This window comes from Panthera pardus, unplaced genomic scaffold, assembly GCF_024362965.1.
Source record: "Panthera pardus isolate Hobbes unplaced genomic scaffold, ASM2436296v1 HiC_scaffold_12, whole genome shotgun sequence".
NCBI classification, from domain to species: domain Eukaryota; kingdom Metazoa; phylum Chordata; class Mammalia; order Carnivora; family Felidae; genus Panthera; species Panthera pardus.
The window spans coordinates 11,970,565-11,996,987 of NW_026526677.1; the positions used below are offsets into that span (position 1 = coordinate 11,970,565).

A 26,423-nucleotide genomic window follows, 5' to 3' on the forward strand; every position below is an offset into this window, starting at 1 on the left:
CCCAGGCCTGTGCGAGGGAACCCACAGTGGAAGTGGGTGGGTGGAAACGCGGCTTCCGGATGCACAGCTGTCCCCTCCTGCATATCCTGTTGGGGGTGGAGGCGGAGGCACTAGCCAGGGTTCTGCAGCTTGTCACAAGCTCCAGCGCGCTGGACGAGCTGCTGGTGGGTGAAGAGGCGGGGGACTTGGGCGGCTCTGGCATTCCCAGCAGAGGGGACAGGTCCCAAGACTATGACAGTCAGGAAGAAGCTGCGAATGGAGTTGGAGTGAACGACTTTGTTGTAAATCAATTCTCTAAACGTCCATCCATCTATATATGCAGGAGTTTACAATCTTGATGCAGAAAACGGTATGGACTTTGGGAATATGAATCTCAGAGCTGACAGCTTCAGTAGGGTAGGGCTTGTAGACAGCCTGCTGTTTACGGATCTACCATCAAGAACAGATGTGCACGTATTCCGTGCTGTATTTGAAAATGAACCACGGTTACAACCGTGACAACTTTTCTGCAATTGACAGAGGAATAGATGATGTGTGCAGAAGGATAGGGTTGACAAGTGTGTTAGTAACAACAATATATGTGATAATTTGGGGGAACTGGATTTAATGTGCATACAGTGCACCCAATGTAGCTTCAGTTACTGCTTCCTCTTCTGTGGGTTCTCTAGGGTTTGGTTGGAGTAGCTTTTTAAAAGCCAAAAAGAAACAGAAAACCCAGATTGTACGAAAGTTTCACCACTAAATATCTTCTCTGAATCATTACAAGTTTCTATGCTCCTGAGAGTAATGCATGCAGTGATCATCAAAGAATTAACTTTGGCCGGTCCTTTTTTTTTTTTTTTTTTTTTTTAATTCATTGTAGATTCTGAAGAGGTAAAAACTTCAGTGACAAGAGGTGATAAAAATACGGAGTTGAAATTGCCCAACCGGATCTATCCGGTTTTGGAGAGCTATCCTGGTGACTTACCAACATTGACCAGCAACTTCCTGGTCCATTATTCCAGCTGACCGGTTAGCATTTGATGGGCTTTTCAGATATTGTCTGGAAACTAAGAAAGGGATCTGAACTATGAAGAAGAGTGATGTTGTCTTTTTTGGTATTATTGAAGCCACTGTATGTGCAGATACTATTGAGTAAGAAAACCTATAACGACAGAAAAATCTAGACAGTCCACTGAGAATGTATTTATGTAGATGTGAATCATTTTCTGTGTCTTTTTCTCTTTCCTTCCCTCCCTCCATTTTTTGCCTTTTGTACATTTCAGTGTTGAAACAAAGTAGTGACTTAGTAGGCAACAGGCTTAACAACACTTTCTAAAACATGGATGTTAAGAATTCAACATTTTGTTTCTATGAAATATTAGTGCACAAGAAGATAATGAAAAGTTGAAATATAAAATATGTTCCTATCTGTGCAATATCTGTGAAACTATACCTACTATGTGGCAAGATATCTATCACTTTTTTCTTAAATATTTCTATTATTTTGTATAGTTTTAACAGTATTTTTAAAACATTTCTGGCTTGGGAAGTTATGTGTTGGCTTCTTGGGGAAAGGGCATAAAATAACAAATATTTCCTAAACCTTAGATATATTTGCAATAAAATATATTTTGCCTAAAGGTAATAGGAAAATAAACATTTTTTGGATGAAAGATTACTGTTACATTTTTTCCCCTTCATAATCCCTACACCTTTTGGTTACTGTATTTTTTTCTTCCAATTTCAGAAAAAAATGAAGTTGTACTTTCAAAGTTACAAAATAGAGCGAGTGAGCACAAAACCAAATAAAATTCACATTGTCAAGACTAGAAACCAAAAAAAGTTTTAAAAAGCTATTTGACCATTAAACTTATTTATGAAAGCGTCCTCTTTTTTTTCTTTTGTCTGCTAAAGACCAGAGTTCTTATAATTACCAGAAAACTAAAAAAAAAAGAAGAAAAAAAAAAGAAAAATAGCTGTATTCCTTGTCAGTGCTTAATCAAACAGGCTATTTCTTAATTCCTAGATTATAGGTACAGAGGACAACTCTTTCCCATCACTAGCCCCAAAGAGTTTTTTCTTCCATAATTAACTTGTAGTCAGTACATAGTTTGGGGGTGGGGGAAGGACCTTTCTCCTTGATGGGAAGGAATTAATTTTTACATGTGAGGTCAACTATAAAGGTAACAGAATGCAATGAGTTTTCTTCCATAAACATAAACACCATTTTATTTCTTGCCTCTTTCTTTTATGCGGCTAGATAGTTAAGAGCAAATGGACTTAACACAGCATCATTTTTATGGTTAATTCCTGGGTGTGTTTATTCTGCTACGGAAATTAACCCTGTTATTATATTCAAAGCTTATACTACTCTGACTTTTTGGAAACATGTAAAAATAACTCTATTGTGGCTTTTCATAGGTTTGTATGGTACTGGGGTCTATAAACATTAATTTTATTTATTTTTTTAATTTTTTTTTTTTTTAATTTTTTTTTTAATGTTTATTTATTTTTGAGACAGAGAGAGACAGAGCATGAACGGGGGAGGGGCAGAGAGAGAGGGAGACACAGAATCGGAAGCAGGCTCCGGGCTCTGAGCCATCAGCCCAGAGCCCGACGCGGGGCTCGAACTCACGGACCGTGAGATCGTGACCTGAGCTGAAGTCGGACGCTTAACCGACTGAGCCACCCAGGCGCCCCAATTTTTTTTTAAATTTTTTTAACGTTTATTTATTTTTGAGACAGAGAGAGACAGAGCATGAACGGGGGAGGGTCAGAGAGAGGGAGACACAGAATCTGAAACAGGCTCCAGGCTCTGAGCTGTCAGCACAGAGCCCGACGCGGGGCTCGAACTCACGGACCGCGAGATCATGACCTGAGCCGAAGTCGGCCACGTAACTGACTGAGCCACCCAGGCGCCCCTATAAACATTAATTTTAATAAATAACTCATATATTCTAATTTTATTATGGGAAACAGATATGAATAGATACAACAATAATATGCATGGGTATCATTATGCTGTAATAACTGGTCTGTTTGGAGAATGTTTACAGCAACTCTTGAATCCTTACTAGAAAATCTTAATTAGATAATGTTCCTATTAAGGTATTACATAAAACCTGTAAAAGTATAACTTCATCTGCAGTTTTGGTTATTAATTTTTTTTTTGCAAGGTCTTCTTGTAGGAAAAGATTATATCATACATGAAGATGCCTTGTTTTCCATTTTTCCTTCAGGATTTATTTTAAAAGCCTTGGCTGCTCCACAAAACACAAACAAAAACCAAAAAAGTAAATAAACAAAAATTCCAGGTTCGTCCTAGTTGATACAAGTTTTTTTGTTTGTTGCCCTAACTCATTCTTTATTATTGAAGGCACTGTAAATAAATACCTGTTTCAATAATCCAAGATATGTGATCAAGTTAAAAATAAATTGTTGGTGGTGTATACAATTTTGTTGTAATTACTTTTCTAGTAATTTGTAAACTGAGAGAGGGGTGTGGGATTCCTTGGCAAAGGTCAGCCAGGCTGTTTGCTTTGGCTGATGGGCTACACTTATGTCTGCCCATGGAAGGAGTCAAGAGGGTGTACAGGCAAACAAAATCTGCTGGGCGACTGGTCTGAGCTCCTACTCTCTGCCTGACACATGCATTTGCTTGTTTCAATTAATATGCTCAATAACCCTGTACGGAAGATGTGGTCATCTTCCTGGATTCACAAATCAAATGTTTAGCAAGTATTTGCCCAGAAACATTCTTGTAAGGATTTGAAACTAAGGCTAAACTCTTCCTGTTGAACTATGGTTGCCTTTAGTATTTAAAGGCCAAGGGCACAGCAGCTCACCTCTTCCTGCGTATTTTTTCATTTATGCAAGCCTTTCTTCAACACATAAATTTCCAGTTACAAGTTATAAGACCCAATTCTGGATTCTATAAAGGGTGAAATGTTGAGAAGAGTCCTGCCCTCAAATTGGGAAGAAGGAAAAGGTACACACGTAATAGAATTTCCAACATGGTTTCATTCATTTAAAACACATGTAGATGGGAATGCAAGCTGGTGCAGCCACCCTGGAAAACAGTATAGAGGTTCCTCAAAAAACTAAAAATAGAACTACCCTATGACCCAGCAATTGCACTACTAGGCATTTATCCACAGGATACAGGTGTGCTGTTTCGAAGGGACACATGCACCCCCATGTTTATAGCAACACTATCAACAATAGCCAAAGTATGGAAAGAGCTCAAATGCCCATCGATGGATGAATGGATAAAGAAGATGTGGGATACCTATACAATAGAGTATTACTCAGCAATCAAGAAGAATGAAATCTTGCCATTTGCAAATATGTGGATGGAACCGGAGGGTATTATGCTAAGCGAAATTAGTCAGAGAAAGACAAAAATCATATGACTTCACTCATATGAGGACTTTAAGAGACAAAACAGATGAACATAAGGGAAGGGCAACAAAAAGAATATAAAAACAGGGAGGGGGACAAAACAGAAGAGACTCATAAATATGGAGAACAAGCTGAGGGTTGCTGGAGGGGTTGTGGGAGGGGGGATGGGCTAAATGGGTAAGGGGCACTAAGGAATCTACTCCTGAAATCATTGTTGCACCATATATGCTAGTTAATTCGGATATAAATCTAAAAGTAAAAAAAAAAAAAATTTTAAATGTAGATTTCCTGCTTCCAGATATTGTACTGGCTGTTAGGGATACAGAGTTGAACGAATACATTGCTCACATTCATGGACTCCGAGCAGTTTATTTATTTTTTATGTTTATTTAATTTTGAGAGAGAGGGAGGGGCAGCGGAGAGAGAGGAGAGAATCCCAAACAGGCTTCTTGCTATCAGTGCAGAGCCTAACACGGGGCTCAAACTCACAAACCCACAAACCCATGAGATCATGACCTGAGCCAAAAGTAAGAGTCGGCTGGCCACTTAATGAACTGAGCCACCCAGGTGCCCTAAGAGCAGTTCAATACAATATAGTTCTAAGCACGGTACTTTTCCAGGACACACTATACGTGTTTGCTGTTTAAAGTTTTGTAAAGCTTTATGTAATTTTGCCTTGTAAAATATTTATTTTGATTTTCTGGGAATTAGGGGAGCCCTAATTCTATTCTAACTATTTTGAAAAGTCCTTGGAGAACTGGAAGAACCAGATGTGCGGGGTGTGAGAAATTGTTGTCAAATCTTCGCCCTTCCCTGTATACACACCTTTCGCCCTGTGACTTTGCAGTCCCTCCCATCTCATTAATGTCAGGCTTAGCCACCTGATTTGCTTTAGACAGCAGAACGTGTGCAGAACCAAAACTTGCTGAGCTTGGCCTTGGGTGTCACTGGGTCTTTCTTTGGTTTCTGCCATCCTGCTAGTACTGCCTCGTGAAGTGGCCAGGTTTCAGCGAGGCAGCGCATGTAATGGCTGTCCAAACACACCAGGCACAAATGCTCCGTAAACGATAGTCGCTGTCTTTGTTACTTCTTTTATTGTCATCATGTTACTGTTTGCTGTATGCCTGTCTAGAAGGCCGTGTGCACTAGGTCAAAAGTTGCACATGATTTCTACGTTTGGGGGAATACTGCCAAATTACTATACAGAAAGGATGTACCAAATTACTCTTCCACCAGCAGGACGAAGTGATATTCATTTCATCTTGAGGTCCTAAGTGTTGAGCGACCGGGATTCCTAAAGTCAGAGCCAGATCACAGAAACTCCGGATCCGCCCAAGACCAGGAGGTAACACTCTCGTCAGGAGCCTCTGCTTAGACTTTTAGGACGGTGCCTGCACCGCCCGATGGCAGAGACACCAGGAGGAGGCTACCTGCACGCTGGGTTCTTCCTCTCTCCAGGAAGAGGGATATCGGCGCCGCGCGCGGCACAGTCCTGGCGCGGCGACGCGCAGGGACGCGCGGGCTGGAGTGGCTTCTGCCCCTCCTCCTACGGAGCGGTGTAGAGACCCGGTGCGGGTCTCTCCTGCCGTACCAGCAGCTCCCGACCTGGCTGGGCTGGACTGAGCCCCAATAGCGCGTCTTGGACGTGCCAGTCACAGGAGGAGGTACTGGGGAAGGTGGTAAGGAAACGCCCATCCTTGGGGCATCCTGGCTGGGACCGTCCTTTGTACCTCATAAAATCGGGTGGGGTAGGGTGGAACTCTCACGTTCATTTATCACTTGTCACCCGTTAGGGTTGTACTTGGCGCACCTGGGTCTTGGCGCACATCCCCCTTTTTGGCAGTGGGTGTGACTTTGCCCCCATTTCACAGCTTAGAAACAGTAAATTTGCTAGGGGCCACGTAACCAGTTGGACGGAAAGAGGGCTGTATGGTAGGATTTTAGTCTTAGGGCCTTACAGCCTTTTAGGGCTCTGCAGAGACTCTGGGCACTTCTCAGTTCATTCGTTTGCAAGTCAAAGAGGTTGGCCCAGATGAGTGATCCCCCAACTTTAGTGTCTAGAAGAAATATTTGGGGCAGTCTTTTAAAAATGCAGATTCTTGGAGCCAGCCCAATATGTTATGGTTCATCAGATCCGGAGCGAGTGGACTCAGTCAGCTGCCTCTTTACAAAATCACCCTGGTGAGAGACTCTGGCTTAGATGATCTTTAAAGCCGATTGTTAATTAACAAACATCGCACACTCTGGGCCTGGCAAAGTGTTCTACGCACTTTACAAATGTTAAATCATCACAACACCTCTGCGAAATGGGCACAATTTTTATCACCTCATTTTGAGGAGGAGAAAGCTGGTTCCAAGACTTTAGGCTCTAGTTTTTGCTTCCTTTCCATTGTTAGATGGGTCTCCGTGACTCCACTTCCCCACGCCAGCTCTTTCCCCGCTGGGCTCTCCCCGCGTCCCGCCGCCCCCACCTGTTCCTCCAGGACCCTCTCGCGGCTCCCGCAGGGCTCTTAGACTCGGCGCTCCGGGGCCTGAGATCGGCGCCGGCAGCCCCCTTCCCTGGACAGTACCTGCAGAGCAAGCGAAGTCCTTAAGCACCCAGTCCAGCAAGGGCGTTACCTCACCGCGAGCGGAGTCCCGGGCGCCGCCTGCAGGTGGCGCCAGAGCAGGAGCCTGCGGGAAAGAGGAAGTGGGTGGAGCCGGGGCGAAGTGGGTGGAGCCGGGACGATAATTGACATCCCTCCTGCCCAATGGCAGCACAATACGGAGGCGGTTTACCAAACCCTCAGTTCCCTGGGGCAGTGCTTGAGGTTTTTCGGAAGCTGCTTGTCCTTCGCGGAATGCTGGACTAGCTGGGGAGGTTAGCGGACAGTTGCGAAGCTGGGGAGCTGGACGTCCTCTCACGTGCTCCTCCTAGATCCCTCTGTTGGCCTAACGGTGCCAGAACTGAAGTCGGCTTGGCCTGTTGGGGCTGCTTCGCCGCGTCTTTAGTTTACTATTGACGTCTTCACCTTGCTGGGAAACAAGTGCCGTTTTCTCCATCACTCATGATACCCTGGATGTATTGCAAACATGTAAAGGGATTCTTGGCGCAGGGCTAAGGAGTCTGTTTTAATTAAATTAGCTGCCAGGTATTTCTGGCCCTGAAAAAAAGGAGAAAGCAGGCCGGATTTAAAACTATATTTTACATTATAGGGGCACCTGGGTGGCTCAGTCGGTTAAGAGTGGGACTTTGGCTCAGGTCATGATCTGGTGGTTTGTGGGTTCGAGCCCCGCGTGGGGCTCTTTGCTGACAGCTCAGGGCCTGGAGCCTGCTTCGGATTCTGTCTCCCTCTCTCTCTCTGCCCCTCCCCTGCTCACACTGTCTCTCTCCCTCTCTCAAAAATAAACATTAAAATTTTTTTTTAAAAAAGATTTTTAAAATATATTTACGTTATATATTTTTCTTGGGTTAAGCGATATATAACATATTAGGAAGTTTAATTCCTCAACCTGAGGTTTCTTCCCTAGCCTTTTTATAGCAGCAGCAACAACAACAAACACACTCTGTAATTCACATTGTCACATTTCAGCGGCTTTCTGTTTCCTGGTAAACAATTAATTTATGTACCTGTCCTCACCTCCTTTGCTGGCAACTAGGAAAGTGGTTGGACAACATGATAAGACTGACCACAGTAGCACTAATCAGATTTCCTCTTGAGTGGTTGGTTGGGTTTTGTTTGTTTGTTTGTTTTCTTTGCTTTTTTTTTAGTTCCACTTTAATTGTATACCTGACCTTCACGATAAACAAGAACAAAAGAAATCCAGGCCAAAGCCAAGACAGTCTTCACTCATCTCTCATTGACCTGTGTCAAAGAAACATAAATCTAAACTCATCTTTTTAAAAAATGTATTCACTCTTTTTGGAGGAACTGGAGCTTTATGTGTGTGCCAAAAAATAGTGTTCAGCACTGTGGATACAAAGAGGAATGTAACATTGTCCTAATCACCAAATGAGCTGCAATCTAGTAGGTGAAAGACAGGTAAGAGAAGAGTTAACAACTCATGTGCTATAAATACAGAAACGAGGAGGAGGTGTGGTGTCACCGGAGGCTTCGGGGATGGTAGCACAGAGGCGGTCACATTTGAGCTGTAGATCCCACATTCAGAGATGCTTGTTGTGGCAAAATCCCAGGGTCTGTGCGTCTGACTCTTGCACATCCCAGTGGTGAGCTTTAAGGAAAATATTGGTGGAAAATGCATGTTTACTATAAGCACTTGGAACCACCACTTGCTGGGCATCTGGTTGGACCCATATTTGGTTCAGAGGGACCGAGCAGAGATGGAGTGGCAGGCAAGCTCAAGCGGTGGCCTGTGTTTAGGCTCTCAGGATTGGCACTGACAGGGGCAGGCTTCCCCTTCGGGCTAAGGGTCTACATTCCCCCAGTTAGGAGCTGCCATGAAGACATTTCAGGGGACATTTAGTCACAACAGCAGGTGTGTGGTGAAGCAGGAGGAGTCCTGGGCTCCCAGGATCTGACAAGAGGGCCCACAGCTTTGTGAACGTGTCTAAAGTTGTCTTTTTGGTCATGGTGATACCTCACCTCTTGTTGCAGGACTCCATCTTCTAGTTTCGGTAAATAAACAGGAAATGTTAGTCCCCGTGGTCTGGTAGGGAAGTGAGAGTCAAATGCTGACAGTAGAACTTACTTCCCCATTATTCGGGTAGTAATCAAGAAAGAAGTTCTGTCTCTCGAATAAGCACCTTGTCCCTTCAGTTGGCGTATAACTAAATAATCATAATGCAGTATACATTTCTCATGTTACTATTGGATACGATACAGCCACATCCTTCTCATTCAGGCTACATCTCCGCCATTTCTCTTAATCTATCTCACCAATATGAGTCTCTTACCTTGTTTTTAAAAGTCTACGATTTCATTTTGATGTCACAAATTTTGTCTTGTAGAAGACATATGAGGTTCAAGGAGGGTAGGAAAGGACTTTACAGTTCATTCTGGGAGGTGGCTGGGCTGGTGTCACTAGCAATCCCAGAACACCTTAACCTAATTTGGGTTGAGGTGATTTCAAACTGCCTTGTGTCCCTGTGAAAGCTGAGGTATTTCCTGGACAAAATTATTTATGGCTGCAACGCTTTGTTTGCATTCAAAATCCTGTGTTTACTAGAACTCCTACTACTTTTTTAAATTAAATTTAATTTTTTAAAATTTACATCCAAATTAGCATATAGTGCAACAATGATTTCAGGAATAGATTCCTTACCCCATCCCCCTCCCACAACCCCTCCAGTAACCCTCTGTTTGTTCTCCATATTTATGAGTCTCTTCTGTTTTGTCCCCCTCCCTGTTTTTATATTCTTTTAGTTTCCCTTCCCTTATGTTCATCTGTTTTGTCTCTTAAAGTCTTCATATGAGTGAAGTCATATGATCTTTGGCTTTCTCTGACTAATTTCACTTAGCATAATACCCTCTAGTTCCATCCATGTAGTTACAAATGGCAAGATTTCATTCTTTTTGATTGCCAAGTAATACTCCATTGTATATATATCCCACATCTTCTTCATCCATTCATCCATCGATGGACATTTGGGCTCTTTCCATACTTTGGCTATTGTTGATAGTGCTGCTATAAACATGGGGGTGGATGTGTCCCTTCAAAACAGCACACTTGTATCCCTTGGATAAAAACCTAGTAGTGCAATTGCTGGGTTACAGGGTAGTTCTATTTTTGGTTTTTTGAGGAACCTCCATACTGTTTTCCAGAGTGGCTGCACTAGCTTGCATTCCCACCAGCAGTGCAAAAGAGGTCCTCTTTCTTTTCATCCTCGCCAACATCTGTTGTTGCCTGAGTTGTTAATGTTAGCCATTCTGACAGGTGTAAGGTGGTATCTCATGGTGGTTTTGATTTCTATTGACCTGAGGATGAGTGATGTGGAGCATTTTTTCATGTGTCAGTTGGCTATCTGGATGTCTTCTTTGGAGAAGTGTCTATTCATGTCTTTTGCCCATTTCTTCACTGGATGATTTGTTTTTTGGGTGTTGAGTTTGATACGTTCTTTATAGATTTTGGATACTAACCCTTTATCTGATATGTCATTTGCAAACATCTTCTCCCATTCTGTCAGTTGCCTTTCAGTTTTGCCGATTGTTTCCTTCGTTGTGCAGGAGTTTTTATTTTGATGAGGTCCCTGTAGTTCATTTTTGCTTTTGTTTCCCTTGCCTCTGGAGACGTGCTGAGTAAGAAGTTGCTGGGGCCAAGGTCAAAGAGGTTTTTGCATGCTTTCTCCTCAAGGATTTTGATAGCTTCCTGTCTTATGTTTAGGTCTTTCATCCATTTTGAGATTATTTTTTTGTCTGGTGTAAGAAAGTGGTCTAGGTTCATTCTTCTGCATGTCACTTTCCAGTTTTCCCAGCACCACTTGCTGAAGAGACTGTCTTTATTCCATCAGATATTCTTTCCTGCTTTGTCAAAGACTAGTTGGCCATACGTTTGTGGGTCCATTTCTGTAACCCCTACTACTTGATAGGCCTTCAGCTCTAACTCTTGTGCTTCGTCAGCTTCATGATTCTCTTCAAATGTCTGGTCAGCCACTCAGCCTCTCATCTCCTCCAGAATTGGCAGGTGCCTATGAGGTAAAAGCAGCACTACTTACAGAGCTGACCCCTTTGGGCTTCCCTCCTCGCTGGGATACTGGCCCTGTACTTCCTAGCTGCTTTGGTAGCGTTTTGATACCTTCACACAGGTGTTTCCTGTTTTTCATCTAGATTTTCTGGTTGTTCAGTGTGCCTTTGTGTGTGTGGGGGGGTGTGGGATGGGAGGGAAGGTTTGGTCTGAAATACCCATCCCATCATTACAGAACTCTGAGATTGATTTTTTTAATGTTACTAAGTTTCAATGGCAATTGCATTCACAAATTTTCCTGTCCTGTTTGTGAAATTTAAGACATTTATTTACAAACGGTAAGTTTCTTAGAATTGGAGTTATGCTATTTGGGAGGCTTCTAAGACATGGAAAGTATCAACCCCTAAACTTGGATGACGTATTCTCTTTGCTGCTTCTCTTTTGTCTTCTGGTAGGAGAAAGATAAAACATTTCCCTCATGCACAATGCCTCGCTGTAGTGGTCCTGACATCCTATGTATTAGGGTTCTTTTAAAACAATACCCATAAATATACATAAGACAATATAATTTAACTTGTTGTAGGTAATGGCGTCGTGTGATTAGGGGTGCTGGAAAGTCCCTAGATCTGCAGGGTGAGTCAGTAAGCTGGAGCCCCAGAAGAGCTGATGGTGAAGTTCTAGTTGGAGTCTGAAAGTCTGAGGACCCAGCAGGCTCGAGACCCCAGAAAGAGCCAATGTTTCAGTTCAAGTATGAAGGCAGGACAGAGTCAATGTCCCAGTTCAAAGATAGTCATACAGGAAGCATACTTTGTTACCTGAGGCCTCCCAAAGTAAATCTTTTTGTTCTCTTTGGGCTTTCAACTGACTACATGAGGCCCACCCACATTAGGGAGAGCAAACTGCAGTAGTCTACCAACTTAAATGTTAATCTCATCCAAAAACACCCTCACAGAAACACCTAAAATAATGTTTGACCAAGTATCTGGTCACCCTGGAGCTGGGCCACATTGACACATGACGCTAACCTTCACACCAGATTTAAACTTACTGTGATGGGGGCGCCTGGGTGGCTCAGTCGGTTAAGTGGCCGACTTTGGCCCAGGTCATGATCTCGCGGTCCATGAGTTCGAGCCCCGCATCGGGCTCTGTGCTGACAGCTCAGAGCCTGGAGCCTGCTTCAGATTCTGTGTCTCCCTCTCTCTGCCCCTCCCCTGTTCATGCTTTGTCTCTCTCTGTCTCAAAAATAAATAAACGTTAAAAAAAAAATTTTTAACTTACTGTGATGATATGATGGGCGATTTCCAGAATGTGTGGGAAAGAAGTTTCATGCAAAGAGAACTTTCTGAAGTTCTAGACCTTGACATCAAAACCCAGGGAATATTTGTGGGAGTGGAGTTTAAAGGTTCTTAATAAAAGAAGATGGGAAATTATTTTGGCTTAGTTCTTTGAAGTGGTGAACTCTCTAGAGATTCTCATTCAACAACACTCCATTTTAGGAAGCCAGTGAGTTTTACCCTAAATTTCATGACATTAATGAAAACAAGGCTCAGATATTTAGCCCACAGTAAATGCAACTGGAAGGCCAGACATCCCAAGGCACCACCTAGGAAGTCTTCTTGGAAAAAGCCTAAACTGAGAATAATCAAGTCTTTAGATCTAACCACCCATTTATAGGACATACAGGGGTCCATATTCAATGACACTGCCAAGATAGAATTGCAAAGAACAGAATGTAGAATTCTCTGCCGGATAATTAGGATCCACTTTCTTCAATAAATACATGCCAGGGAAAAGATAAAGGGGGAATTTACACATTAAAAGGGACTGAAGAGGCTCCTACAACCAAACACAATGTATAGCCTTTGTTTGGATTCTGATCTGAATGTTCCAGATGTAAAATAAAAAAACATTAACAGCAAGTATATCATCTCGCCCTGGAGGATGCTTCAGATTGCTTCTCTGAAAGGACAGCAAGTTAAGAAGTTAGGGAAAGCTATACACTGACTAAAATTATCATTAAATTTCTGTAAGCATGCTGACTGCACTGTATATTTTATAAAAAGTGTTGCTTCCCTTTTTTTGATTGTGGTAGTAGTTACTCTGGTATGTGTGTTTGTCAGAATACATAGACCTGTATACCAAAAAGGATGTATTTCACTAAACATAAATCCTAACTTACAGAAGGCCATAGAAAACAATGGACAGAAAAGAACACCCTGAAGGTCAAAATCTGAGGTTTTGAAGGACAATGGTCAAAGCATTTCCAACTGCCATGAGCAGTGAGTGACGGACAGCTGCAGTGGGCTAACCCACGATTGTGCTCCCTGCGGAGCTGGGCATCCTGGCACTTCCTGCACAACAGAATTTGATCACTGCTATGGAACAATGACTGTTGTATCTTCCATTGCCTCTTCTGAATACGAGTTTAAGTGGTTGGATTCTGGCCATACTCCATAGGGTGTATTGGGTGTGTAAGTAGGGTGAAAGGAACAGGCAGACACATCTCTGGGCCATGAAAGCTACATCCAAACGTGATAAAGACACATGCACAACACCCAGAATTCTGGACTGTCTTGGGGAGTGGGTTAAGTATGCTTTGTGCGTGGAAACCAGAGTGTATTTGGACACTACAGAGGCTATATGAGTGGGACTGTGGTTGAAATGACTAGTTCATCCAATATCCATTTTCCCTTTTTTCCAAAGTAATAGAATTTAGGCTGGGCATCTGGTCATCCAAAATAAACACTACATTCACAGCCTGATTTTCAGTTAAGTGAGCTACGTGACCAAGTTGTAGACAATGGGTACCAGCAACTGTGATATATGCAGTTTCTAGATGGGGTTCTTTTTTAAATGTCTATTTATTTATTTTGAGAGAGGGAGAAAGGGAGAGAGAGAGAGAAAAATTGAAAGAGAAGCCATGTGAACAGGGGAGGGGCGGAGAGAGAGAAGGTGAGAGAGAATCCCAAGCAGGTTCCATGCTGAGTGTGGTGCCTGACTTGGGGCTTGATCCCATGACCCTGAGATCATGACTTGAGCCAAAACCAAGAGTCAGACATTCAACCAACTGAGCCACTCAGGCACCCCTTAGATGGTGTTAAGAAGAGATGTACACCTCTTTTGCACATTTTTCTCTTGCCCCTGCCTGTGGTGTACGTGCATGGGCTAGAAGTTTAGTAGCCACCTTGGACCTGACTGAGAAAACCTAATACCATGACACCCTGAACTCCCACAACCACAGAGGGCTGTACACTTAGATATTACATGAGGAAGAAATAACTTCCCCTCATTCACGCTGCTACTTTATTTTTGGAATTTAGCAGTTGTTCCTAATAGACATACATGTCTAGAGTTTCTGAACCAACAATTTCTCTGGGTGAGATTTATGGCTTTTGCACAACTGAGAGATGATCACATATTTGATCAATCTGATCAACTGCTAGTTGGTAAGGAGGGTATTCCATGCAGGTAAAAGAGATTCAATGGAGGGGATTAAGTGCCAGAACATCTTTAGGATGATAAAAGCAATGGGAGGGATTCAAAGGGCCAATATTGCAATTGAGTTCAAGAACACACCCTCTCAGAGGCAAACCACAAGAGACTCTTAAATACAGAGAACAGAGGGTTGATGGGGGAGGTGGGGGGAAGGGGAAAATGGGTGATGGGCATTGAGGAGGGCACTTGTTGGGATGAGCACTGGGTGTTGTATGTAAGCGATGAGTTATGGGAATCTACTCCCAAAGCCAAGAGCACACTGCATATACTGTGTGTTAGCCAACTTGACAATATTTATATTTTTATATATTTAAAAAATAATAAACATACATACATACATATATTGGGTGAATTTAGACATTTTTTAAATGAAAAAAAAAAAAAAAACCAAAACAAAAAACCACACCTGTTCAGCTGCAGACCAGGAATCAGGAAGCTGGATGAGGAAGCTGTTACAAATGCCTGTTGACATTATCAAAGCAAATGACTAGGCCCTGCAATGCAGATTTTGGCTGCTACTGCTTGCAGTCACCTCTCCATCCACATGAAGCTAAGGACTAGATGTGACTCTAGACACTCATTTTTCTTTTCCTTTTTTTTTGTTTTATTTATTCCTAGGCATCCAATTATTTTTTAAAAATTTTACCAAAGTTTACTATTTTATTTTTTAATATGAAATTTATTGTCAAATTGGTTTCCATACAACACCCAGTGCTCATCCCAACAGGTGCCCTCCTCAATGCCCATCACCCACTTTCCCCTCCCCCCCACCCCTATCAACCCTCAATTTATTCTCAGTGTTTAAGCATTTTCCAGGAGCAGAAGAAAGATGGTCTCCACCTTATTTCTATCTTCCAAATAACAGGCAAGTGAGTCTATTTTGAGGCATCTGATTTATACCCAGATTCTTAGTTGCAAACTAGACAGAGATACGTAGACTTTAGCTTTCTAGACTCTGGATATAAGAGGGTGGGGATAGGGACTAAGTCATGCTTCTGTCTTCCACAGAAGGGCAGAACTAGTGGAAAGAACAGAAAAGTTGGACTTTTCTTTTGTCATTTGCAATAAGGGCTGATGTTACAGGGGCCCAAAAGGGAAAAATTAAGATAACCAAATAATTTTTTAAAAATGTTTATTTATTTACTTTGAGAGGGGGAGGCAGAGAGAGAGAGAGAGAGAGAGAGAGAGAGAGAGAGAGAGAGAGAGAGAAAATCCCAGGCAGGCTCTCCACTGTCAGTGCAGAGCTCGATGCATGGCTTGATCCCATGAACCATGAGATCATGACCTGAGCTGAAATCAAGAGTCAGATGCTTAACAACTGAGCCACCCAGGGGCCCCAACAACCAAAGAATTTTGAGTTTTAGAGGAACATCTTATTTTGTTCACTCTAAAAGTGTATTTCCCCATTATTTTGTTATTCAGAGAACAGGGGTCACCTCACCAGTTAGGAAGATGGGATAGATGTATCATCCGATGTACTTAGAATGGCAAATACCAAATTTGTTGTATGTATAGAACAGAGCTAAGTATTTTAAGTGAGGTTTGAGATTGTTTCAAATAAGAAAAAAGCCAATGACCAAAAAAATCAGAATTTATTTGAACTGTTATATTTTTTTGAACATCCACATCATTTTCTAATTAAAAAAAGAATATTCATTATAGTTTATGGAAACAGCCCTGAATACTCTAAATTATTAGCATATTTTCTTGAAAACATCTTTTTCCTAATATTCCATGGGTTCACTCTGATGATCTTGAAATGACTTGTTATCTTGGTCTTCATCATGGTTCTCGTTTTTCTCTTCATTTAATAATTTATATAAACTCTCATTTTTCTGTTTAACATCACAAAGAATTGACTCCATAGAATAGCCAAATTCAATAAGGGCATATACTGTATCTCCACGTTGATAAAACTGCCCAATGGTATGCATAGCAACCAACTTGCCAGATGCATTAAACACTGGGGAGCCAGAGGACCCGCTGGAAAAACAAGTATCATAGCTAAGTGTATCTGTGCTCCAAACCTCTGATAGGAAACTTTGTTGGGTAAACATAGAGAAAGCATTATAAGTGGCAGCATGGGGACCTACCACCCCATCTTGATGATGCTCTGGGTACCTCTCTAACCGCTGATTTAGAGGAATCACAGCACAGCCATCTATTTTCTTGACCTGGCCTTCTGGGTGACCAATTAAATAAATCAAACCACTAGATGGTTGAGAGGAAATCTGTCCAAACAGGCCTGGAGGAAATCCATTTACGTTTTTTCTTAACTTTAAAATGGCGTAATCTAGAGTTCCATCAGACACTTCAAACCACGGCTCAATGGAAAACCAATCAACATCCATAGGACAGAACTTTTTATAAGCAAAAGTTACCTTTGCACATTTGCTTATTATATCTGGCCACAAACTTGGATCTGTGCCTTCTCCCACCATAAGATGTATTACATGTCGACAGGTGAAAACATAACCATGATTGAAGACAAAGCAAGTAGCGTTGCCTGTGTTTCCATTATTGTCCCATTTCATGAACCCAACTGACTTACTAAGATGAATAAGATCTTCACAGATTGCAACTGAAGTAGAATTTTCGGTCACTTTTCCAAAGTACTTTTTATAAATGTTGAATTGTTGAAATGGTAGCAGTTTGGTTTTCTTCTGTTCATCCTGAAAATACTTTCTCATCCAGAGAGTCTCTTCATTAAAATTTGGATACTGATCCATTATCACTTTGTCCAACCTTTGGAAATTCTTCAGCCAGAGGTTAGTTGCCGTCCTTTGGATATATTGATTAACATGTTCCATACCTGGATGGGGCCTTTGCCTAACCTGTGAGTTGTTTCTCCTATATTTTCTGTTGAAACTATTATTGTAATAATTACTAATTCTGGAAACTGTCCGTTGTTTTTTACTTTCAATATCATGCCCTAGATTCCGAGCTGGGAGAATTTTTTCTCTGTTGTGTTCTACATCTTCAGTCTCCCCATCTTCCTCTGGTTCGTGTTCCCTGATCTCAGACTGTATCAGATCCCAGGGACAGATTTCTTCAGTGGTATTTTCATTCTCCTGTTTAATTTTCTTATGGGTACCTTTCCTGGCAACGTTTTTCTTAAAAATGTCCATTTCTAAGGTTTTTCCAGACACATAATCCACCAGGGAACGTTTTCCATGAATTATCTTATGATCTTCTATTATTTTCCATTTAAATTCATCCAGGTCAGACCGAAATCGGCCATCCTTGCTTAGAGCTTCTTTGATAGTCTCACCCTTTAGGGCATAGATACAAAGTGTAGTTCCTCTTTCATGAAGTTCCTTGATCTTAAGAATCTTCTTTATCCTCTTCCCAACAGCAACAATGTGAAAAAGAACGCATTCCATGTATGGATTTTCACACTGGCGCAAGATCTGATCACCTTCCTGGTTACCCTTTCTTTGACTAAATTTTATTTTGAAGTGGGACCCTGTAGGTAGGCACTTGAGAGGCATTCCTAAATTTATATATCCTTCTATTGTTTTTTCTTCAAAAACAAGAATGTGCTTATTCAAATGATTCTCCATCCTTTCACTGAAATTGTCATTAGCTCTCAGAGCTGAGTAGATACTCTCATCGGGTTTACCATGTGCTTTAAACATACTACGGTCAGATTTCCTCGAGTTTTCATTAAAAGTAAAAGTAAAATAACATTTTTTATGGGTGTCCCAGTCTGGGTTCTGGATTTCCACAGATGCTTCATGCTTGACTTCACTTTTAAGCTTACTGGTCCCGCCACACTCGTTTATGTCAGGTAGAAGATGAATAGTAAGTCTTCTAGGGCAGGTCTGCTTGATGGCCATATCCTTAGAAAAAAGGAAAGATTAAAAACATAATGAGAATCTCCTTTAATAATAATATTTCATGTTTGTCTAATTATAAAACTAGTAGCTATTCTGAATAAAAATTGAGTAATATACTGGATAATGAATAGTGGAGAAAAATTACCCATCATTATTCCATCACCAGAGATAACCATTCTACATTTTGTTTTATTCATTTCTTTTACTTTACGTGCAGATACAAACCTTAGGTTTCTGAAGTTGTGCTAAGCTGCATGAGTTTATTCTTCGCCAAGCAATCTGCCATTGGCTGACATGTCATTAAACATTTAAATTTAATGACATTACATGCCATCAAACAACCTTTGGAACACAATTTTGGGGGCCACAGGATATAGTTCACTGTACAATAATTTCTAATTCATTCTTCTGTAGCTGGATACTTAGATTGTCTCAAATTTTTATAGGACAAACATTTCTATACGTAAAACATTTTGGCTGAACATCTGGATATTTCCTTAGGCCAGATTCCCAGCTGTAGAAATACAGACACTAAGGTTATAAATGTACTTCACAACATATATGGTGCCCAGCTGCTTTCCAGAAAAATTGTGTCAACTCATGCTGCTCCTTTTCCCCTTGATGCCCAGAGACCAACCGTATGGTTGGCTCCTTCAGAGGATTTCAGTACTGTTATTTTAAATGTCTTCCAACTGATAGATGAAATGCCATTTAATTTGACTGCTTTTGTAAATTTACATTACTTATTTACTAGTAGAGCTGTACTTAGATCTGTGAGTTCGAGCCCTGAGTCAGGCTCTGTGCTGACAGCTCAGAGCCTGGAGCCTGCTTTGGATTCTGTCTCCCTCTCTCTCTACCCCTCCCCCACTCATGTTCTGTCTCTGTCTCTCTCAAAAATAAATAAACATCAAAAAATTTAAAAAAATAAACATTAGGAAAAAAAAAAAAAAAAAAGAACAGTGAATCTGGAAGACAGATCCAATCAAGTTTTGCTCAATTTTTAACAAAGGTATAAAGGCAATTCGGTGGAGAAAGGGTAGATGTTTCAACAAACTGTGCCAGATGCCATATACAAAATGAACAAACAAATGAACTAAGTAATTAGCCACTGTTTCCTATTACTATTTTATGATCCACATACTTCACCATACACACAAAATTAGTGCAAAGTGGGTCACAGACAAACCTAAAACTGTAAGGGTTCTTGATGAAAACTCACAAGAAAATTTTTGTGATCTTAGGTTTGGAAAGAGTTCTCTGATGATACAACCAAAAGCATAATCCAAAAAAGAAAAAAATGTTAAAATGCACTTCTTTAAAGTCAATAACTGCCCCCCGCCAAAAGATAGTATTCAGCAAATAAAAAGATAAGCCACAAACCGAGATAAATTATCCACAAAGATTACAAGAAAAGCAATCTGACAAAGGGCTCATTTCCAAAATATATAAAACACTCCCAAAACTCAACAACAAAAAATCAGAAAGACCAATATAAAAACAGGCCAAAGATTTTAACAGACACCTCACTGAAGAAGATACATAAATGCTATATAGAACATGAAAAGATATGCAATATCATTAGTCATTAGTGAAATGCATTTATACTACAAGGTGAGACCATTACATACTTCTCTGTTACACACTTATTCGAATGAGTAAAATCAGGAAAACTTTCAATACTGTATGTTGGCAAGAATGTGAAGCAGCTGGGACTCATACATTGGTGGTGAGGATACAAAATGATAGAGCCATTTTGAAAATATTTTGGCAATTTCCTATAAAGCTAAACATAGACTTACCCTATAACTTGGCAATTCTGCCTGTAGGCAAGAACTCAAAAGCAATGAAAATGATATTCATACAAAAACTTGTATACAAATCCTCAAGGCAGCTTTACTTATACAAGACACAAATGGGTGGCTCAGCTGGTTGATCATCTCTGGCTCTTGGTTTCGGCTTGGGTCATGATCTCACCGCTAGTGAATTCAAGCCCAATGTCTGGCTCTGTGCTGAAAGTGTGCAGCCTATTTGGGATTTTCTCTCTCCCTCTCTCCTGTTCTCTCTCTCAAAATAAATATATATATAAAAAAAAGCCAAAACTGGGGAAAAAACCCAAACATCCTTCAATGGGTGAATGGATAAACTCTCATATATTCGTACTGTGGAATACTACCCAGCAATAAGAAAAAGCTACTGATACATCTAACCACCTGGATGAATCTAAAATGCCATGTTATATGTGAAAGAAGCCAGACCCAAAAGGCTTGATTCAGCATATGATTCTATTTACACGATTCTTTCAGCTCTGCACTCCTCTGTTTATAGAGTCTTAATGGTATTTAAACCCTATCCTTTTTCTTCTTTCTCCCTTTCTTGTTAAGTCCCTTATGCGTGTTTCCATTCTTTCTCTCCAGCTGCTTTTGGGGGGAGTGCTTTTTTCATACTGTCCCTCAACTCCATCCTCTCACTGCAAAACAGCTTCCTACCCTCCGTGGCTTCTCTCTCCCACAGTTCACCTCTCCACGCTGCATACCTGCCGAGTTCTGCAGTTCAAGTTGTGCAGATTGTTGTGTTAATCCTCAGATCAATTTTCTAGGTGTGTAAGATGGTTTGGTGTCGATCTAGCTGCATTCAAGAACTAGAGAAGCAAAAAGCTTCCATGCTGCTCTGCCATCTTGGCCCCTCTCTATTTACATGACATTCTGGAAAAGGCAACACTTGGAGAACACATTGTTGATCACCAGGGGGTCAAGGTGAGTGTCAGACAAGGCAGAGCACAAGGGAATTATTTAAGCTGATGGAACTCTGTTGCATCTTGATTCTGGTCATGATTACAAGACCACAGGTAACTGTCATAGGCCAGAGAACTATATGTGGAAAAGATTTAATTTTACTGCATATATAATAAATAGGTTGAAAGTAGTGATAAAAGTTAAAGTCTTTCACACAACCAGTAAGATAACCAATCTTTTTTTATTCATTTGTTATCTTTTTAGTTATTTTCTCCTTTTCCAGCTTTTCCCAGATTTACTTACATTCTCCTTCTCTCTTGTCTTCTTTTAGATTTTTTCCCCCTCCGCCTTTCACTTTCCCTCCAAATAGTTTGGAAACTTTACATTGTAGTTTTGTTGTAGAAGTGGATGCCTTAGACTAGTGCTGTTCAGATGGAGATCTCCAACATCTATCCTTCCGGATACGGCAGCCTCAGGGGAAGTATGCTTAGTGTGAGCAAGGGTCGGAATTCTTCACTTTCTTCATTATTTAACTTTAGATAAGTTGAATGTAAATTTAGATAGCCACATGCGGCTAGTGGCTACCATAGTGAACAGTGTAGCCCTTTAACGTGAATATTTAGCTTAGAGTTTAAATTAAATCTCCTCCTTAAAGATACAAGGATAAAGCCTGTATATAACTTCTCCTTCACTTACAGAATGAAACCCAAATACTTAAGCATGGTGTTCAAAGAAGAGGAAGATACCGCGGCTCTTTTCCAGAAAGCCACTGCACCTCTCTCCCGTTTTGTCGCAGCCATACATGTGTACAAAAGCGAATTTGCGCCAGCTCAGGGACAGGCCTCGCTTGCCGGAAGTGCCTCCTCAATCACACGGTTTTGTGCAGGAATGGCTGAGCTATGTAGCGTGGAAGGGTTAGATGCAAAAGGAAGTCTTCTCAGGGTACCAGGATGGACTCATTATTTGAATGGTAGCCAATGCAGGTATGCACTCTGAACTTACTGGAGTTCTGTCGTCACTATGCAGAAGGCCAGACAGAGGCCAACAACAAAGAGCAGAGCCCAGAGATTGGAAACAAAGGAGTCCTTGAAGCCAGGTGTACTGCTGCATTAAAGCTCCGCTGAACTCTGCACTTGTCAGACAGATGAACCAATGAATCCGTTTTATTTTCTCCCAGGGCTAAACATTTCCTCTTTTGAAACGACACTGTACAAGCGAAGTAAATATTAGCAAATAATGCTAATAACGAGATTTCACCGTACCGAATCTTCAGGGTATCTCAGATCAGTATTTCTCAAATTTTAACGTGCCTAAGAATCACCCGGGGGGTCTTGTGAAAATGCAGATCACAGAGAGGTCTCAGGAGATAGCAATGCTGTTGCTGCTATGTGTGGACCACACCTGGAACAGCAAGGCCACAGAGGTCCCTAATCTAGAGCAGCACTGTCCAATGGAACTTTCTGCAATGATGAAAATGTTCTATATCTGCTTGTCTAGTACGGCAGCCATTACCCACATATGGCTACTGGGCCCTTGAAATGTGGCTAGTGAACAGAGGAAATTAATTTTAAATTTTATTTAATTTTAATCCAATGAAACCATTTTATTATTTCACAAGTAGAGGATTCTTTTTGAGAAAATAAAAGTTCTAATGGAAATAAAGCCTACTATAATCTTCTACCAAAATACCTCTCCAGCACTATTAGCCGACATTCTCGAATTCTTACATATGATCAAATCTAACTATACTGCTCCCAAATATGTTTTTATGTGTATATGACTTTACTCACACTCTTCCCTCACGCGGGATACACTTACCTGGTGAAATTCTATTCACTAAGAGCAAGTCTCATATGATCCTGCCTTAATTTCTTGAGTGTGAATTAAGCACTCTTCTCTCCGCACTCCAAAAGCACTTGTTTATATCTTGATTTGGTATTAACGATTTGCATACTTTGTGTTGGTCAAAAGCTGGCTGTGAAGTCTGAACCCCCAGATTCAAATCCTTGCCCTAACGTTCATTATTTTTGCAACTTTAAGAAAGTTGGGTTTCAGTTTCTTCATTTTTAACATAGGGATGAGAGGGGTGCCTGGGTGGCTCAGTCAGCTGAATCTTACTTTGGCTCAGGTCATGATCTCAAGGATTTGTGGGTTTGAGCCCTTCATTGGGCTCACTGCTGCCAGCGTGGAGCCCACTTTGGATCCTCTATCTGCCTCTCTCTCTGCACTTCCCCCTTGCATTCTCTCTCTCTCTCTCTCTCAAAAATAAATAAATCTTTAAAAAGTAAAATAGGGATGATAACACCATGTATTGTTTTATTAAATGTCAAATGAGATAATCCATAGGAAGTGACAAAAATAATTCCAGGTACACACTAATTTCTCAGTAAGCATGAACTGTATTTCTTGTTTTTTGCCTGTCTGTCCTTCTGATATCAAGTGTCTACACTGTTTGTCAGTGATCCTGTTGTCTAAAACGGCACACTTTGCATTGTTGATTCATACACTATCATTTGGCTTTACACAAACACTTATATGTGTGATCTCTCCAAATATATTTTTCACAACACGGAAGAAGGGTTTATAACTGCCATCCTCTATGAGCGTATCCCCTTCCAGAATCCTGATAGCATGCTAAGGTTAGGTATGCTGCTCTAGCAAAGAGTTGTTAAAAAGTGGACACACCTTTGAAACTTCAGGTCTGGTACTCTGGCCATTTTCTGTAGCACTGGATGACTGGTTCTCTTCAGGCTTCATGGAATTCATGATGAGTTCACAGAAAATATGACTCACTTCCGCTTCCAGCCAAGTTACAGAAACAAGGACTGGATTTACCTTCCCACTTAGAATGACTTAAAAAAAAAAAAAAAAAAAAAAAGAATACAGTATGTGAAACAACTTTCAAACACTGGGCACCAGGCAGTGCGGAACAGTGATTTCCCATCCTTCAGAGAGAGAAACCAAATGAGGTAATCCCTATGGCCGTCTAGCTTTCCACCTGGGGGGTGTTTCCAGACCATCTCTCAGGGAAGGGACACACAATGGAGCCTGGCAGTTTCCCTTGAGTTGAGAAGACAAACTCAGGGTCATGGGAGGCCTATGTGGCTGGAGTTTGTGGGGCAGAGTACTAGAGAGAAGAGAGCGACAGCCACCCAGAGAATCCGAGATCTGCAGTGGGTACCCCTTGACATTTCAGCCAAATATCAGTCAGTGCATACGTGCTGATGAAGCTTTCAGAAGCCAGGGGAAGAATCACCTAAAGGGAAAAGATGGAATAATTCTGACCTCCTGTAACTGAGGACATTGACAGATACAGTACACCCTAGGATTACTGCGGCTGACTGCTTGAGAGATCTCAGGCCAGGGTGCAGGGGACGCTGCAAACGGCAGAGCCAGGTGTAATCCCTGATAGGAGGGAGAGAGAGAGAGAGAGAGAGAGAGAGGAAGTTGGCACGTGTTCACGTTCACAGGACACAGAAGGGAAAGACCCACACAGACAGAACTCTGGATACAGGAAGAGGGTTCCCCTCAGGCATTCGGGTGACAACTGATCAGAGCAGCAATGGAAGAAACCAGGTAAGGCCAGGAAAGAACCACCCCAAAACGTCAAACCCTCTCCCTACACCCCTCCTGGGGATCTCGGTTTCCTCGTTTGTAAATTAAGGAATCTGGTGTAAACCAAACTTTTATTGTTCCTGTGAATTACCCACTCTGGGCTTGTTAAAAAGGAAGATACCACATCCCACCCTCAAAGATCAGGATTCAGTACCTCTGGACTGCAGTTACAGAATCTGCGCTTTAACACCGCCCCCCCCCCCAACACCCCCGCACAACACTCGGTGGCGGAAGCAGCTTCCTAGCTGATCTCAATGTGTCTTTCCAGGAGTAAAACTCTTGACCTCTGAAGCTGGGGGACGGAAAGTGGGTTCCCACAATGGGAGGCTGCCTATCCCCCCACCCTCAAAACCTCTTTGGCTCCGGATCAAGGTCCTTCTGCCTAGTGCCCTTGACAACCACCCCCTAAGGGCTCCACGTCCGACTCAGGACCAGAGCGCTACTCACGGATGCGAAGAATCTGTCCAACGGTGCGGGTACCGCTGTCTGGGATTCGCAAGAGCTACAAAGCACTGGGCTCAGCGGCCTCTCTTCCGGACCTCTTCCCTCCGGGAAGTGCGAGTCCGCCCTCCCGCGCTCGGCGCCCAGCCAGCAGGAGGCTAGGGGGCGGAGGCTGGCTGTGCTCATTCATTGGCCAGTAACTCATTCACTTCGGGAACCGATTGGCCGAGTCCGGCCACCCAGCGGGCGGGCGGGAAAGGCTGGGCTTTGACCCAGTCCCGAGGGCTGGCGAGTCCCAAGGCGGGATTCTCCGAATGTGCCCGCGTGCGCGCCATCCCGGAGCTGGTGATGCGGCTCAGTCCCTCCCAGGCACGTACTCCCCACCCTGGCCGACGGTCAGCATCTTGTTCCGGGACCCACTGCGCAGTCTCCTCCCGCCCTCCCTCCCTAGAGCCTCGGCGCCGCGGCCGTCGTGGGGGGGAGTGCCTCGAGCCAGCGCGGGAGTGGGAGGAGCCGGAGGTTGGCGCTCTCGCGGGGCTGGAGCTGCGCGCCCAGCGTCGGGAGCAGCTGGACGAACGGCCTTCCTGCCAGGTGGGCGGCGGCGGCGACGGCGCGAGGAGCAGCCCGGGCGCGACGCGGCGGCCGCTGCAGAGCTGGCCGGGATCGGGCAGAGGCCCCGCCAACACCCGCGGGCGTCCGGGCGGGCGCCGCACCGGCTTCCAGCGGACGAAAGGGCCCAAACCGGGCAGCGGCCCTCCTGCTTCCGGTCTAGCGGGACTTGGCGCCCCCCAGCAAATGAGCCAACCTCGCCTAGAGACTAATGCACACACTCAGACCAAACCAAGAAGCCCAGAGATCGAACCCTCTCCCCCAGTCCCCTCCCCTGTGACTCGCGGTTCCGAAGAGCCCGATTTCATCCCTCTTAGAGGGAAATCCGCCCAGCGGGGTCCCAGGGGCCTGTAGGCATTTCCCGCTCTGCGCCTGGAGATGGATGTACACTTTAGTTCAGCCCCTATTCCCAGCGGAGTGGTGTTTGGTAGTAGACTTATTTGGGTCTCATTTGATCTTTGCAGTCACCTCTTGAGTTAGGTGCGACTTTTGCACCCATTTCACGGGATAGTTTGCGCAAGACCACGGGACTAGTTGGGGGCGGCGGTGTCCGCGAGTAGTTTTAACCTTAGAGCCTCACAGCTTCTTGCAGGGAGACAGGGAAGTTCACTCCCCTCACGGGGGTCTTGATTACCAATTTGTAACTTAAACGGATCTGGCCATTTGTGATTCACCGTCCATTCGTGTC

General features: G+C 42.7%; 1 protein-coding gene and 2 long non-coding RNA genes across 3 annotated transcripts; 2 read left to right on the top strand and 1 right to left on the bottom strand.

Annotated features, from left to right (window-relative positions):
* Positions 1–113: 113 nt before the first annotated feature.
* LOC109246479 (uncharacterized) lies at positions 114–1,655 on the top strand. The gene is made up of 2 exons (XR_002071364.2): positions 114–349; positions 863–1,655. It is a non-coding gene; the product is annotated as an uncharacterized LOC109246479 (long non-coding RNA).
* Positions 1,656–5,298: 3,643 nt separating this feature from the next.
* LOC128776144 (uncharacterized) lies at positions 5,299–18,031 on the top strand. Its single transcript, XR_008421128.1, has 2 exons — positions 5,299–6,062; positions 17,855–18,031. It is a non-coding gene; the product is annotated as an uncharacterized LOC128776144 (long non-coding RNA).
* Positions 16,073–25,304, bottom strand: FAM111B (FAM111 trypsin like peptidase B). Its single transcript, XM_019414468.2, has 3 exons — positions 25,133–25,304; positions 23,756–23,922; positions 16,073–18,341 (listed from the first exon to the last, which is right to left on the bottom strand). Exons 2-3 carry the CDS (start codon positions 23,834–23,836, stop codon positions 16,224–16,226), a joined length of 2,199 nt encoding a protein of 732 aa, XP_019270013.2. The 5' UTR covers positions 23,837–23,922; positions 25,133–25,304; the 3' UTR covers positions 16,073–16,223.
* Positions 25,305–26,423: the final 1,119 nt, after the last annotated feature.